The 14922-nt window shown below is 46.1% G+C and overlaps 1 protein-coding gene across 4 annotated transcripts in view; it reads left to right on the top strand.

Annotated features, from left to right (window-relative positions):
* The window catches only part of NRP2 (neuropilin 2), a 113290-nt gene that overhangs the window by 91759 nt on the left and 6609 nt on the right, over positions 1 to 14922 (top strand). For 2 of the 4 annotated variants that reach the window (XM_016196689.2, XM_016196688.2), the window contains exon 16: positions 574 to 2138. The exons of the other annotated variants lie outside the window; for them this stretch is intronic. In XM_016196689.2, the coding sequence (XP_016052175.1) occupies positions 574 to 854 (281 nt within the window). In that variant the 3' untranslated portion in view covers positions 855 to 2138. Of the gene's footprint in view, positions 1 to 573; positions 2139 to 14922 lie in introns of those variants that run through there. 4 annotated transcript variants of the gene reach the window in all.

Below are 14922 nucleotides of genomic sequence, written 5' to 3'. Positions count from 1 at the left end.
TCCAACGTGGAATTTACCTTCAAGTCTAGCCAGCCTAATTAATACATTGCTTGAAAATGCTGGCCAGCCAGACCAAATACTGTATTTTTACCCATTCGGGGAATCAGCCTTATGGAATCCCAGAAGTCATTTCAACATCATGTACTCGTGTGTGTGTGTGTGTGTGTGTGTGTGTGTGTGTGTACGCGCGCATGCGTGCGCATGCATATGTATGAATTATACTGCTTCTGTGCATTATAGAGTAATTGTGGTGTAACAGAAAGAAGAAAAGAGCTCTCTAATCATACAGCTCTTGGTTGAATCCCATACTTACTACCTACTTACTGCATAACCACTGTTGGTTTAACCTCTGAGCCTCTATTTCCTCAGCTGTAAAATGGGTCTGATAGTACCTGCCTTGAAGGTTGTGAATAGACGTGCTTGTCACGAGCTAAATACTCAGTGTCGCCTTATTCCCCTGTCCCCTTCCCTATCCACTCCAAAGCATGTGTGTGTTTCCTTTTTTTTTTAATTGATTTTTGATTAGTCTGCATGCTCTCCGCCTAGCAACACTCTTCTGTGTCTCTCCACCAGGGGGCACCCTCCTACCAGGGACCGAGCCCACAGTGGACACGGTGCCCGTTCAGCCCATCCCAGCCTACTGGTATTACGTAATGGCCGCCGGGGGCGCCCTGCTGGTGCTGGTCTCCGTCGCGCTGGCCCTGGTGCTCCACTACCACCGGTTCCGCTATGCGGCCAAGAAGACCGATCACTCCATCACCTACAAAACCTCCCACTACACCAACGGGGCCCCTCTGGCGGTGGAGCCCACCCTAACCATTAAGCTAGAGCAAGACCGCAGCTCGCACTGCTGAGGGCCGAAGCAAGGACAACACCCAAAAACGAGAAAGACTGCAAACACGTTGCCTCGATTTTGCACTTTTTTCTCCTCGCCTAGTCTCTGTGTGACTCAGACATCTCTCTCTTGGGGCCCAAACCCTGTGCACTCCTATCCATCCTGACCATTTCTCTTGAGTTGGTTTTTTTTTTCCCTTTTGTTGATTCCAACCAACCAACCAACCAACCAACCCCAACTCTAATGTTGCATCTTGGACTATGAGAAGAGAGACACCCTAAACACTTCACAGCCCAAGGCCCAGCTGGCTTTCTTCCAGAGACTGGTTCCCTGGCCCTCCCCTTGCCTTATCCCACACCCCCTCTCGGCGGGCAGTCTGCCAGGAGACTGGGGGGGAACCCTGGATCTGTGTTTGTACATAGTATACATTTGGCGTGTGAGAGTAGCTCGGTGTGGGTGTGGGTGTGAGAGAGACTGGTTCATTGTCAGGGGGGAGTGTGTGGGTGTGTTCAGAGAGGGCCCCCTTTACCTATTGTGTTACTTCTCCGGGGGTACATTTTACAAGAAAATAATATACTGTACTAGTTTTGTTTACTTGGAGAAGAGATTGAAGCTTTTTGTTGCCTTATCTAGCTCTGGCTGGCTTTCTGTTGGCTACCATTGTCATCTCCAGGTACCTAAAAACCTAGAGGCCGCATGGACCGAAATGTGGCCCCTCCCATCCCTCGCCCATTCCCCACCCACCTGACCCAAGAGGAAGGTTCCCGTGCACTCGGACGTGACCCCATGTCACGTCTCCTGGCTTCTTTGAAGTAACAGATAACAGCCATTGGGTGCGAGTGGAACCATCTCTACTTCCAGCCCTGAAGCAAATCTGTCTCATGTTGCCTTATAAAAGAGAAGCTCATAATGAATGTTTAGCTTTTGTCAGTTAAGTCCAATCCTGGAATAAGTCATAGAGAATGATGGAACTGAGACTGATGCAGAGAAGCAGCAGCTTGTTTAAGCTGAGAGCAGGAGGAGGCGGGGGAGAGAAGGCAGGAGAAGGAAAGGACTCCCCGCCCGAGGGGAATCATTGGGCCCAGCTTTAAAGGGAGCTGAGTGAGACGGTTACGAATCGTATTCCTTGGTATTATATTGGTCATTGTAATAGCATTTGTAAAATATGGAGAGAAGGGGTCCTTCGCTTTCCTTTCATGGTGTTGATGTGTGCCTGAACCTACAGCTGCTAAAATGTAAGGCTGTCCACCTGACTTATTTGAATATTATGAGAGAATAAAGAGTAACCATTTTTTAAAATGTACCAATGTGCTTCCCCTTAAAGCATCTGTAGCATCTGGCAAGTACACCCTCGTAGGCTGGCGTGGCACTTCCAGGTGTTGCCACATCGTCAGGAGAAGGTATAGTGAAGATAAATCCATGGCTGCCCGTTTGTCCTCTCTAAGTGACACAGGGAAAGGGAGGTTGGAAATAAATGGCCTAATGATATTGTACAAAGGAGAGATTCAATAATGAAGTCAATGTCATTGATAGAAACTTTGTATTTTAACGAGATGCTCAGTGTCCTGGGGCTCCGCCTTGGGGGTGTTTATTTCTCACCTTCCTACTAGGAATCCACTGGGAGAGTCTAAGATTCTCTCCAAAGATGGTTGCCTGGGCTGAAAGCTTCCAGGTACCTTCTGAGAGCAAAATACTAATGATTGAGTTTTTTATTTTTATGTTTTTGGCTGCTTGGGGGAGAGAGAGACTTTGAGCGTTCCTTCAGAATATCCACAGCACTCCCTCTAGCACACGCACTCACTTTCGCATCTGGTTTGTTTCATCCCCCTGAAAGAATGGTGCTCTCCCACTCTTACTCTATTTCAAAGAGCCACTCTCTCAACCACAGCAGCCCTGCCAAGAAAAGAAAAGATGAAAGGCTAGAGCATGAGCCACCTTGAGATTTCAAGAAGAATCCTAGCCCAGCTGAAGGTTGCAAAGAGAAGCAGGCAGAGGGAGGAGGGGCAGGAGCCCGGGGTACCATGTGATGACTTCCATGCCAGTCGCTAAGGGCTTTTATCTCAGGTGTCCACATCCAGACATGCATCTGGGGCCAGGCATTCCCTCGAAATGATTAGCATCCCTGGAGGCGCCCCCTGGAGGCGTGGAGTCAGGAAATTAGATCTGGAAAATCCAGCCAGTGTAGCAACTGAGTTACCATATGCCCTTGAAGACTTCCCTTCTTTAAAAGAAGATGACAACAACTTTGTGAATTTGCTGTATCTTTATCCGATGCCCCGTGTGGCATCATCTTTATATACATGCCATAGCTGAGAATACGAGACCGCTCAAATCTTTGTAAAGCCCGTGATGCACTTCAACTGGGGATGTCATTCCCTCTCTCCTCTCTCCTCTCTCTTCTCTCTTGGCCCCAGCACCGTTCATAATATTATCTAGGTCTCTGCTAAAAGGGCAGCTCTTCTATAAAATCACGTCTTGCGGTTTTAAAACGCAAAATTCTGCATTTCATAAAGGGAGGGAAGGGTCACTCTCTTCTAAGGAAAATAGGCTGCACAGGTGACTGCATGTGTGCATGTGTTTAGAGTTGCTTCTCGGAAGACAAAGAGGTAATAGCAACTAATAAAATATAAATGAATGAATGAATTGAAGGTCTAGCTCGGGCTACTAAAGTTTTTGCCTTAGTAGAGGTTTCATATCAACAGACCCAGGAAGGAAGGAAACCCCTATCTCTGGGTGAAAATCCCGTCCTTGACATTGTGCTGGCAATTGCTATCCCCTAATTGCTGGCAAAGGCGGGGGAAAAAAGATCATATCATTGCCATTAACAAAACAGAATGCTTAAAATAAAGTAAAATTGTCTTTTCCCTTGTCCCACATTTTAGGGATTAAAGCCAGAATAGAATAGGAAATTCAGTGATAGTTCTGAAGTTGATGCCCCATCTTTAAAAAGACCCTCTCTTGAAAATAAAACTAGCAGGCAAGCTAACACCTAAATAATCGAAAATTACCAAAGAACAACAGAAAACGAAACAAGAAAATGTAAACATTTTAACTTCCTATTCTTACCCCCTCTCCCTATAACTGTGACAACTCTTGCATTGCTCAGTTGCCTGTGTATCAAAATAACTTGTGGACAATGGAAACTATTTGCAAATGTATTGTGTGGAATGTAATAAAATGATAATATTTTTTATACAAACATCTGGGTTTTTTTTCCCCTTGGCCTGTGAGAACAAAGTTGAAACGTAGGCTTTGAACAAATTGATGTTTTCAAAGCTTACAGATTGTCTTCTGAGCTACAGGGCATTTCTGTGGGAGGTAGGTGGGTTTTCTCCTTGAGGCTGAATGCCAGCTCTTCTTTCTTTTATTTTTATTACTGCTTGTCAGGAGTGTTATCCAATTTGTGCAACTGAGCCAACTTTTGTGATTGGTGTGGGATTTTGCAAAAGTTGCTAAGTGCTAAATTGTTTGATGTGATTTCCACAAAATGTCTCTTGATGGCAAACCCCTGGAGACTGGACTCTTCCTTTTTTTTTTTCCTTAAATATGTTTTTATTGATTTCAGAGAGAGGAAGGAAGAGGGAGAGAGAGAGAAACGTCAGTGATGAGAGAGTCGTTGATCGGCTGCCTCCTGCACGCTCCCTACTGGGGCTCAAGCCCGCAACCCGGGCATGTGCCCTGACTGGGAATCAAGCCGTGACCTCCTGGTTCATAGGCTGATGCTCAACTGCTGAGCCACACCAGCTGGGCGTGGACTCTTCTTTCAAAGAGCCCCAGAGGGGAATGGGACCGGTGAAGCCGAATCATGTACTGGGCTCTATGGAGACAGATAACTTCCTCTGGAAGAGAGGCAACGTCTCAGCCCTCGCCTACCTAATTATTACTTCCAGAGGAAGGTGGATCTCCAATTTATGAGCCCTCTCACAGACAAAACAGAAACTTGTAGCGTGTTCGAGGCTCAGAGATATTCCAGACTTCATTTTGGAGCAAGTAATGAAGATCATGATGTGATTACTGTGATCCTGAACTACCAGGGTGGAAGAGTCTATGAAAAGAACATTCCATAAATACTTTGAGGAGAGGGGCTTGGGGACACTTACTCCAAAAATGAGGTCTTGTTGACAGGTATTTTTCTTTGGTTTGCTTCTTTGGGTTGTTAGTGATTAGTTATATAAAATATTTCTATCATAGGGGGATTAGGAGAGAAAAAAAATCTAGGAACTACAACCTCCCAGCTGTTCAATGTTTCTAGAATGTGGTCAAGAAGAGACTGTGGACGGATTTTCCACCACCCCCTATTCGGGGAGCATTCCATCAACCAGGGGCCGTCCTCAGGGCTCTGAGAACCATGATTAAAGGTCTTAAAAGGGACATATCCCAGAGGCCCAATTTCCACCAGAGTCCTCCTTTTTTCCCTCTCTAAACCTAGGTCCAGGAAAAAATGTTTTTACAGCTATAAAACCTCTCCCAGTGGCGCTAAAAGGAAACAGGCTTCTGGTTTTCAGATCTTAGAGGAAGCTCTGTCTGTACAGATGGCTCCATAGATGTCACTGTCTGTCCTGTGCAGGGGAGTAGAGGAGACTGTCCATGACGAGAGCCCTGTTTGTTCCTCTAATGACAAGCATAATTACCCATTTTATCTAAATAACATTTGGCTCTCCTTAAAGCCATTTGTTCCCATTAGTAAAGGGTGAAATGAAAGCATCTCAAAAGCACATCTTTCAGGCGAAGACCCAGGCTCAGTCAACATTTTCCTGAGCTGGCCTGGGAACAAATTTGCCAGACGAAATTAAATTAGCCACTGTGTATGCTTCGTTAGCATTCCTACTTTTGGAACCAGTTTTGAGAATTTCATCATTGCTCTTCCTGCCTTGGTTCTAGCCCCAAGGCTTATTCTAGAAGTACTTTCTCTGCCCCAAAAGAGCGAAGACTGTTAGGACTCCAATCTTAGGCGTCAGACACGGCACTGTTATCAGTGTGGTAGTTCAGACAGAACTCAAGCATAAATGTTACAGAAATTGTGTTTCCATGGATCATAAATACCAGATGTCAAGGCCCAGTGTGGTCTGTTTGGGCTCCTACCTGGCCCTTTACGATGGTTTAAATGTGCGATCTTGCTGCTGAAGCAAGGCACTGCCCTCCTAGCCCAAGTAACCGAAGCCCAGCCAATCTGCTGTGCCTCGTGTTTACTGTAACCCCACACACACTGACTCTTCAGTTGTTTTGCACAAAAACTGTGGCCTTTCGGTAATTGTTGATGGAAAGAGCTTCATTTTTAAGTTCTAATTTGTCTACCTTGTGGGCTACTCATCTGAGCCAGTCTGCAGATCTGTCCGTGAGGCTTGTTTTCTCTCTCTAATTGTGCACATCACTGGGCTTCTCACGGCTCTAGCCTGCCTTTCATCCACTTCAATGCTGGCCCAAAGAAAACACGAAACCCAACTGGAGAAAACGGAGGGGCAAGGGGAACGCCAGTGATGGCGTTACAATCAGCGGGGAGATGCATCGCCTTCTATAAATAAATTAAAAGCTAGGAAGAGTGCAGGAATTAATTAAGCCTGACATAAATCGGGCGCACTGGAGTATGTTTAGAGGTTAGATATAATCAGAAACCTGCACCCTCAGAAGGCATCAGGCCGTGGGCCTTGGCCAGAGCACATTTTTACTAACTGTATAGAGGAGTTGTGTTTGGCCCCAAACCTAAGTGCTGAAGAGATGTAAGGTTTGGGGAATCGCCAAAGAGCAGAACCCCATTTAGCATAGAATGGCACAGTGGCCTCAGACAAACCAGAAGAAACCATTCTTGCCCCACTGCCAGTGGGTAGGCAGGAAACCCAAAATCATTCTCCTCTTTTCTGGGTAAAGTAATTATTCTTGGACTTTCTTTGGTCACTGACCTTTAAGAGTTCAAAAAAACTAAAGTCCCACAGGCATTCGATCAAGAAATAGGAATAGCCATTTGAAGAGGCAGCAACAGACTTGCTGGTGACAGGGCTGGGTGTTGAGTGGGAAACACCTTTTTTTGGCGGCTTATAACCAGAATGGTTACTGAGCATGAAGGATGTTGTTGGGGGAATTTTTAGGATAGTAACTGACTGGTTTCTCTTCTTTTCTTTTTTTACAAGTTATACATAACTACATCCTCAAAAAGTACAAATAATACAGAAAAAGCAGAAGTCCATTTTATTGTTAACCAGTCCCACTCGCCTCCCCAGAGAAAGTAAGCATGAGAGATAGTTGGAAGTATATATTTCTAGGCCGCCTTTTATACCTTTACAGACATATATGTTCATGTCCAATTCTGTGGTTTGGTTTGGTTGGGGTTTGGTTTGGTTCTGCATAAGTGGGTATCATAGCGCTTGCTCTCTTTGTTAGACAACTTGCTTCTTTTCATTGGACAAAGCCTGCAGGATACATCAGTACCCATGGACAGAGTTACCCCACCCTTTAGCTGTTGTACTGGATTCCATCTCATTTGAAGTACTGTAGTTTATTAAGTGCCCCCTACTGGTGAGCATTCAGGCTGTGTCTGGTTTTCTTTTTTTACTATTATAAACAATACTGCAATGAACAGCCTTGAAGTCACCTCCTTGTACACACGTTTGTCTTCGATAGAACGTCTGGGTCAGATGGTGTGCCTGTTTTCATTTTAATACATGCTTCAAATGGCTGAGGTTTTCCTTTTAAATGAACCTGTCTCCATTTGAGAGGACAACAAAGTCGTGGACATCCTGGAGGACATCCCCTGTCTCATTTGCACAAGCCACATCATCTCTGTGACCATCTCCCTTTCTCTAAAGTGAGGAGAGTGCTTGCAAGCAAAGGCTTTGGATAGTGTTAGCCAAAGGGAATTTTAATCCCAGGGGCTCTTTTTTTTAAAAAAAATCTTCTAATATGTGGAGAATGTGTGCCTGGCTGTACATCGTGGCCCACCAGAGCCGTGGCAGCTATGGCCCAGGAGTTAATTCTGTCCCCGGTTCGGCAGGCAGAGCCCTGTTCTCCATGATTAATGAGTTCCACTTGGTTTCCTCAAAGAGTGACTGTGCTGTGCCTTGCTGTTATTTATTTATGTTTTCTACTAAAAAATTCATGTAAGAACCATTCTTTAAGGTCAGTGCTCAGTATTGTGCTGCAGACTAAAATGTTCCAGCAGCACAAGTAGGTCTACATGCCAGCTGAGATTCTCCAGCCCTTGGGCTGAAAGGCAGTGTCCAGCTTCCTTCTGAGGAGGTTCAGGGCTGGTGTGACCCAAGGAAAGGCCGCAGGCAACAAGGCCACTTTCCAGCGGGAGGTGTATACGTGCAGGCAAAGCTACCAGCCCAAAGGGCTCCAGAAAGGAGCAGCATATGGAAGAGAAAACAGGGCACCTGTTAGTTTGAAACACCATTTTTTCCAAGAGCACTACTCTATTTCTACCAGGCACTAAAACAAAGGGGTCATGAAAATGCAACTTTGCGCATAATGGATAGCTTCTCCGGCCATATGTGAGCTTTGTGGGCTTTCTGTGACCTGCCAAAAATCCAGGCCTGCTAACTCTCTGACATGGGGCATGGGTAGATAACTCTGGGTGGCTCAGGAAAAAGAGCAGCATCAGCTCTAGGTGTGAATGAGCTAGAGACATGTCGCCACATACACAAGCTTTGTTTTGCCTTCTGCGTGTAATTGTGTAGAATTGAACCCTTTTAATATCATTAACTAGCATCCCCGAAAGCAAAGGCTCTGATCCAGAACTGGAATGACAGTGTGCCATGTCTTGGCCTTTGACCACAACAATTTCTCTCTGGCAGCAGGACTTATTAACGGGATGGCTGGACTAGAGTTCTCTGTACCTTGTTAGAGAGCAGCTGGCTCCAGTAATGATGGGAGTGCTGAGAGAGCTTTGAGCCAGAGGTGGCCTTGACCAGAGTCCTGTTCTCAGCCAGCCTGCTGGTTTGGGACTTTATTTTAATACAGTCTGTCAAAGAAACGTTTTGTCCCTCAGTGATTCCCTGCTGCCACCAAGGAACTGAGGAAAAGACCTCAGGGACCCGTGTAGGCTTCCCCATTGCTTCTCTAGGGCAGTTCTGACAGCTGGTACTGAGGTAGGAAGACAGTTATTAAGACCTAGATGGGGGGTGACATGGGGGCATCAAAGGAGACCTGGGGGTGCCTCATCAGCCTTAGCCAAATGCAGACCAAGAGTGTGAGCTCAGTAATAGTGTTCACGAGAAGCCCTGGGCCCACACCATAACCACCATCTGCTCCACAACCCCTGAGAGGGCCATTGTCCCTCTTTCTCCAAGGAGGACCTGTCTCCAGCCCCTGCCTTTGTTCCAGGTGGTCATCTTCAGCCTCCGCCCTCTCTCTTGGTGGCCCCTGTTCCTGTCCTCTGACTTCCTTACACTTTCTCTGCCCTCCCTCCACCAAAGCCTTTTTGACACATCTACTAACAGTGATGGAGAATATGTCTGATTTTTCAAAGACCTAGAGTAGAGAAGAGGTTCCAGAATGGTCCTCCATCTGCATTGCTGGTTTTTTCCAGCCTGCACAGTCATGAAGCCCATCTTTATCGCTAACCATTTCTCTGGCTGCGTATTTTTTATTTCCACTCCATTGTTGGGGCTCAGTGGAGCCATTCCGGCCTCCGCTGCTCATCCACCTCCACACTTGAAAGTATTATTAGGTCATTTCACAGCCTTCTCATTGCAATTGCTATTTCCAATCCTTTTTAGTGTTTCCTTCTAGTTATTCAACTAAAAATAATAAAAAAAATATGACTAAATTCAAGTTCAGACTCTTCCAATATCTCAGACCAAGCCCCCTTTTCCTTTCCAGCTTGAAACCATTTGAAAACTCCAAAAACTACTCCTTTTCCATGACTTTCCATAGATTTGGCTACAGCCTAAGAGATAATAACCCATGATGAAGGAGCTTCTGGTGGTGTTTCTAAACTCAAGCCAAACCCGGCAAGAGGTGAATGGCTCTCACATAGCCTGACTGTGGAGGAGTTTTGGCAAGGTTTAGGTTAACGTCTGAACTTTTGGCTTCTTATAGCAACTGTGGACGAGCAAACCAAGTTAGGGAAATTGCGTGTAGTGGGGAGGGGAGGACCTTAGGCCAATACTAAAACACTTCAAAGGGCCAAGAAATATCTCTTGGTCCTTCATTATTTCTCATTTATTTTGGTCCGAGTGTTGTATGTCCTGCCAGGATCAAAACAGAATGGCTGAGAGAATTTTCTGAAGGCTACTCTCATCCAAATAGTCCAGCCATTTAGCTGGCTCAGGGGGCTCGGGAGCTTGGGATCAAATTCAGCAAGAGCTCTAAGTAGCCAAGGGCTTATCCCAAACAAGTCATAGACCCATAATAAGATGTTAAAAGTGTGGCTTGCTCTCAGTTCCACTGCTGATTTGTTCAATGATTTCTTGCATTTTTCTACTCTCCTTTCTCAATTTCCTCCTCTTTAGCATAGAAGCAATGATACCTGGTACCTGCGAAAATGAATGATTTTCTGTGTGGAAGAGCCTCTTCAATCCTTGCTTGACAGGCTGCTTGCAGTTTGGTGGGTTAAGTGGAGGTGTTAAGGCTGGCTTCCCACGACATTTTCTGAGCCCTGTCTCAGTTAAGGTGCAGGCTTGAAACTTGAGGCACACTTAACTCACTTCGTCAGTTTCTGGATTGCCAGTTGGCAGGACTGGTTCCTAAGCCTAAGGAGCAAGTATCACAAACATAGAACCTCATGGCTCCCATTTATCTGTCCTTAGCATGGTCTTCTCTTTCCATGCACACCTTAAGATGGATGCCTTCAGGGAGCACCCTCTTCCAGGAGAGGACAGACCTGGGGTGAAGACTGGGGCAGTGAGCAATGTGCAGCCATGGAACCCTTTTCTGTAGAAGTCACCTTGTCTGCTTCCACTAGCGAGCCTTCATCAGAAGGGCCCCTGTAGTTTTATTATTTCTGCCCATAAAGACGGTAGAGTTCTAGAGCAGGGGAGATCAGTGGTTACTTTACAGAGGAGCAGACAGAGACTGAGGGACGTCAACGCCTTGTCCAGGCTCTCACACCTGGGGCAGTAGCAGAACTCAGGCAAGAAGTGGGCAGTCTGCTCCCAGACAGTGCTCCTAGTCTGGTGCTCCTCCAGGTACAGAGTGGATAGCCCTTTGGGTATCTCTGCTATACATCCCAGATGGCAAGCCTGTCCTCAGCTTTAACCAAGCCTCTTAATCCACTGCTCAGATTTGGCTTGGAAGAGACTCTTCTAGAGAACCAGTGTATGTCGGTGTCCTGAAATGATCTGTGTGCAAGTGACCCAGAGACGGACTGTCTTCAGTTATTTATCTAAAAGTAGCCAGTGGTTTGGGACAGACTTCTAGCTCTCCTAGCAACCCTGTGAAGCTCCCTTTACAATGCAGAAAGTACACGGAGCAATGTCAACGCCTGTACACTCACAGTAGACCACAGCAGAACAGAGGTGGTGAAAGTGAAGGTCACAGTTTTTCTATAACAGAGTGAGAAATGAACCCCAAAGGATCTTAATTTAAGAGAGGAAAAAAAAGGAAGAAAATAAAATAAATAAAGTGTGTGTGTGTGTGTGTGTGTGTGTGTGTGTGGCGAGAGAGAGAGAGAGAAGAAAGGGCTGTGAGAGAGAGAAAGCACTCTGGTTTGAGACCTAAACCTTGCTCAGCCGGGAATTTCCCGGTGCAGGTTGGAGTGTCTGGGGTGTTTCCCCTGCGTAGCATGTGTGGTCTTACGCCACCAGGCAGTGTTCCAGAACCCTTGGGGGAAAACATCTCTTAGACTAGGTTCGGTTCTTAACTAGGTGTGGCTGTTCACCCTCCCTGCCACAGTATTGCAATCTACTGATGAGGACACTGGAGACTATTTGACTCTTCCACAGGGGAGGGAGTTCCTGGAACAGTCCAGTGGATGTTTCAATAACTTGCGCTGAAAAATCAGAATAGTGGGAGATAGATGAGGCCTTGAATAGCTCATCACTGTGTACCTAACCCACCTCTAGATGATGCTAAGGGAAGGGACTCCTGGGGATGCAAGAGTACTTCCAGTCTGAGGTTCACGGTCAATATGAAAATGACCGTGTTTTGTTGAATTGAGTTTTTGTTTGTTTTTTTAAGTAGACTACTCTGCTCACTTGATTGCTCCAACTCTACTAAACTCCCTTCGGGTCACTCATGAGCCCTTCGCCCTCTCACTGTGCTGGGCTGAGGCAGCTGGTGAAGGGAGGGGCACAGAGCCCTGCCTCTCAGGTAGGGAAGTACAGGGTGGGACATTTGTGGCAAGGCAAGGCAATCTCCTCGAATTCTTCAGTGGATCTGATAAAAGTGAATATGAGCCCAAAACCAAGAAATCAGTGGATGAGTAAAAACTCCTGGTGCCATGTTTGAAACCATTCTTAGAACCCCCAACCCCCACTTTGCAGCTTAATCCCAAAGCATCTTCCTCCTCACTCCCAGGGTTTTTCCCTGACCGTGGTCCGGCCTCACTTGCCCAGTCCCTGCCCTGGGCTCCCGCAGCACTTGAAGTCTGCTCCACGATGCCCCGCTTTCTCATACGCTATTTTGGCTTGGGGGAGTCTCTGCTTCCCAGCCACACTTAAGGGCCTTGATTATAGACACCTAGTCCCATCCATCTTCATTTCCCAAAGTCCTCAGTATGGTTCCTGGGCACCCTCTTAATAAGTGATGGTTGGTTGATTAGTTGGTTAGTGGGTTAATGAAGAACAACTTAAATCAGCCTTCCCTCTATGATTAATGCTTATCATGGAAAATGTGAAGCCCTAAATTTTAGATCACCACATCTTCATGTTCATGAGAGGTCTTCATTAGTTCCCATCAAAGTGGTGAGCCATTGATGCAGGCAAACAGCTGGAATGTGTGTATCTGGCCAACTAAGATCCAAGGCAAGGCAGACCTTTCTTTCTTTCAGACTGGGGGAATGATAATGTGGTGGCATTTGTAGTGTCCTGCCCATACCCAGAGAACTTGAGTGCATCCTAGGGGAGGAGGGCTCTCCTCTGGCCCTAATGCAGTACTGAGAGTGAGCTTTCAGGCTTTGTGGTCAGACTGGCCTGAGACTGAACCCATACAGGGGCCCAAAAGGAAACAAGGTCATGTGAGCAGAAAGGTTGAAAGTGGAAGTCAGGTGCGTGGTAAGATCCATTCCTGATCTGTGTTTTCCTAAGGCCGGGGCCCATCCCAATCCTCCTCACCCATCTCACGCTCACAACTACAGCCACCCACTAAAACAGTCCTGGCAGGTTCTCTCCAAGTTTTTCCTCATTAAAAAATAAAAAATAAGCCTAGCTAGGCATGGCTTCAGAGGTTGAGCGTCGACCTAGGACCCAAGAGATCATGGTTCGATTCCCGGTCAGGGCATATGCCCAAGTTGCGGACTCAATCCTCAGTCAGGGGTGTGCAGGAGGCAGCCGATCAATGACAACTCTCTCATCATTGATGTTTCTGTTCTCTCTCTCTCTCTCCCTTCCTCTCTCTGAAATCAATAAAGATATATTTTAATTAATTAATAAATAAATAAAATATAAAATGAAACTCCAAGTCCCTGGTCTCCACACTTTTTTGCTCTCTGCCTCACTTCCCAAGCTGGGTCCCCACCCTGTGGCTATCATTTTTCCTTCCCAGGGAGGTGCTGCCTCCACTCTCTTCCTTGAGTTCCTAGCTCATGACTTCTCCCCCCTCCGAACCCTTGCCTTTTCTTTGCGTTAGAACTACAGAAACCAGGTGGAAGAACCACACTCTTTCCTGCCAGCATCCTGAGCAAATAGGCTGAGGTTTACCTACCAAGCTCAACAGAAAAGGAAGATGGCCCATGAAGGGCAAAGAGGATTTTGAAAAAGAAAGCTCTTAATCAAACACAGATATCAAGAATATTGGCAAGGGAGTAGAGAAAAGTGCTATCAAATTAAATTGCCTTTGTAGAAATGTTCCCTTTATTTGGGTTTTCCCCAGTGTGCCATTCTTTCTTTAAGGCTTGGTGAACAGATGTGCTTTTGAAAATGTTGATTAACTTATCCTTTTTCCAACCCCTTCCCACTCACCCAAACTCTGGGAGCAGTCAAAAACCAAGTCAAGCTTCTAATGTGTTCCTCTCCTTCAGTAGTCTTTCATTCTCCAGGTGCAGAAATAGCAGCCACATCGAGGCAATCAATTTCATGGATCAATTCCATTGGTCCAATTTCTTAGAAATGGACCAATTCTTAGGAAGGCATCTCATCCAGTCCCCTGCCTCCAGAGACAAGAGGCTGTGATCTCCTGGAACAAAATGTTCTTTCTCATAGTCATCACCACCCTTTTATCTTTTTTTCCCTAAGATTCATGCCATGCCCACCCCTTTCCAGCCCATCATCAATAGTGTCCTAAGAGTTCTTCCCTGAGAGTATGAGATGGAGCAAGATGGCAGTCTAGCCTCCAAGAACTCATCACATCCTTAGCAGAGACCAAATACCTAAAAGCAAGAACAGGATTTGCCCCAAAACTCACTGGCAGGAGCCCCACAATTCTAGGCCAATTCATCGTCTCACCCAGTGTTCTGAGTCTTTTGACCATGAAGGTGTTAAGACCTATGAACATCCCATTAAAACAATTAATTGTTGGAAATGTGATGGCTTTCTTCCTTTTTCCGCGTTTGTTTTTTTTCATAAGGTTAAAAAAAAACTCTGGGTTGACTTTCACAAGTTTGATTTGATCCCCATGACAGACACCACCTGCCTCTTGTTGATTCATGCTCACGTCTTCTTTCCAAGGAAACAGTCGGCCTTGTAGGAGCCTGGAGAATAATGCAAGGGATGGGCACTGAGGTGGGGAAGCCAGCGTGGCCTGCAGGTGCCAGTTGCTGTGCTATAAACATGCCAGGAGCAGGCTGCATTTACGGAAGATTGGTGCCACATGGTGTTGATCCTTTCAAGTAGGGTCTTGGCACATGATTTTGGCATCCTTTCCAAGCGACCAAGAGGATGAGAGTGTTCTTTAGCACTTTGGCCATGAATGAAGAAGGCTTCTAACATGATTACAACCACTGCCTCCAGGAAAAGATTGAATTTTATGTGTGGCTGATGGATCGACCCTCAGTTCGG

The sequence above is a fragment of the Miniopterus natalensis genome, chromosome 8 (genome assembly GCF_054644295.1).
Source record: "Miniopterus natalensis isolate mMinNat1 chromosome 8, mMinNat1.hap1, whole genome shotgun sequence".
Lineage (NCBI taxonomy): Eukaryota > Metazoa > Chordata > Mammalia > Chiroptera > Miniopteridae > Miniopterus > Miniopterus natalensis.
The sequence above is the reverse complement of the archived record's forward strand: the minus strand, read 5'-3'. Positions and strand labels throughout refer to the sequence as shown.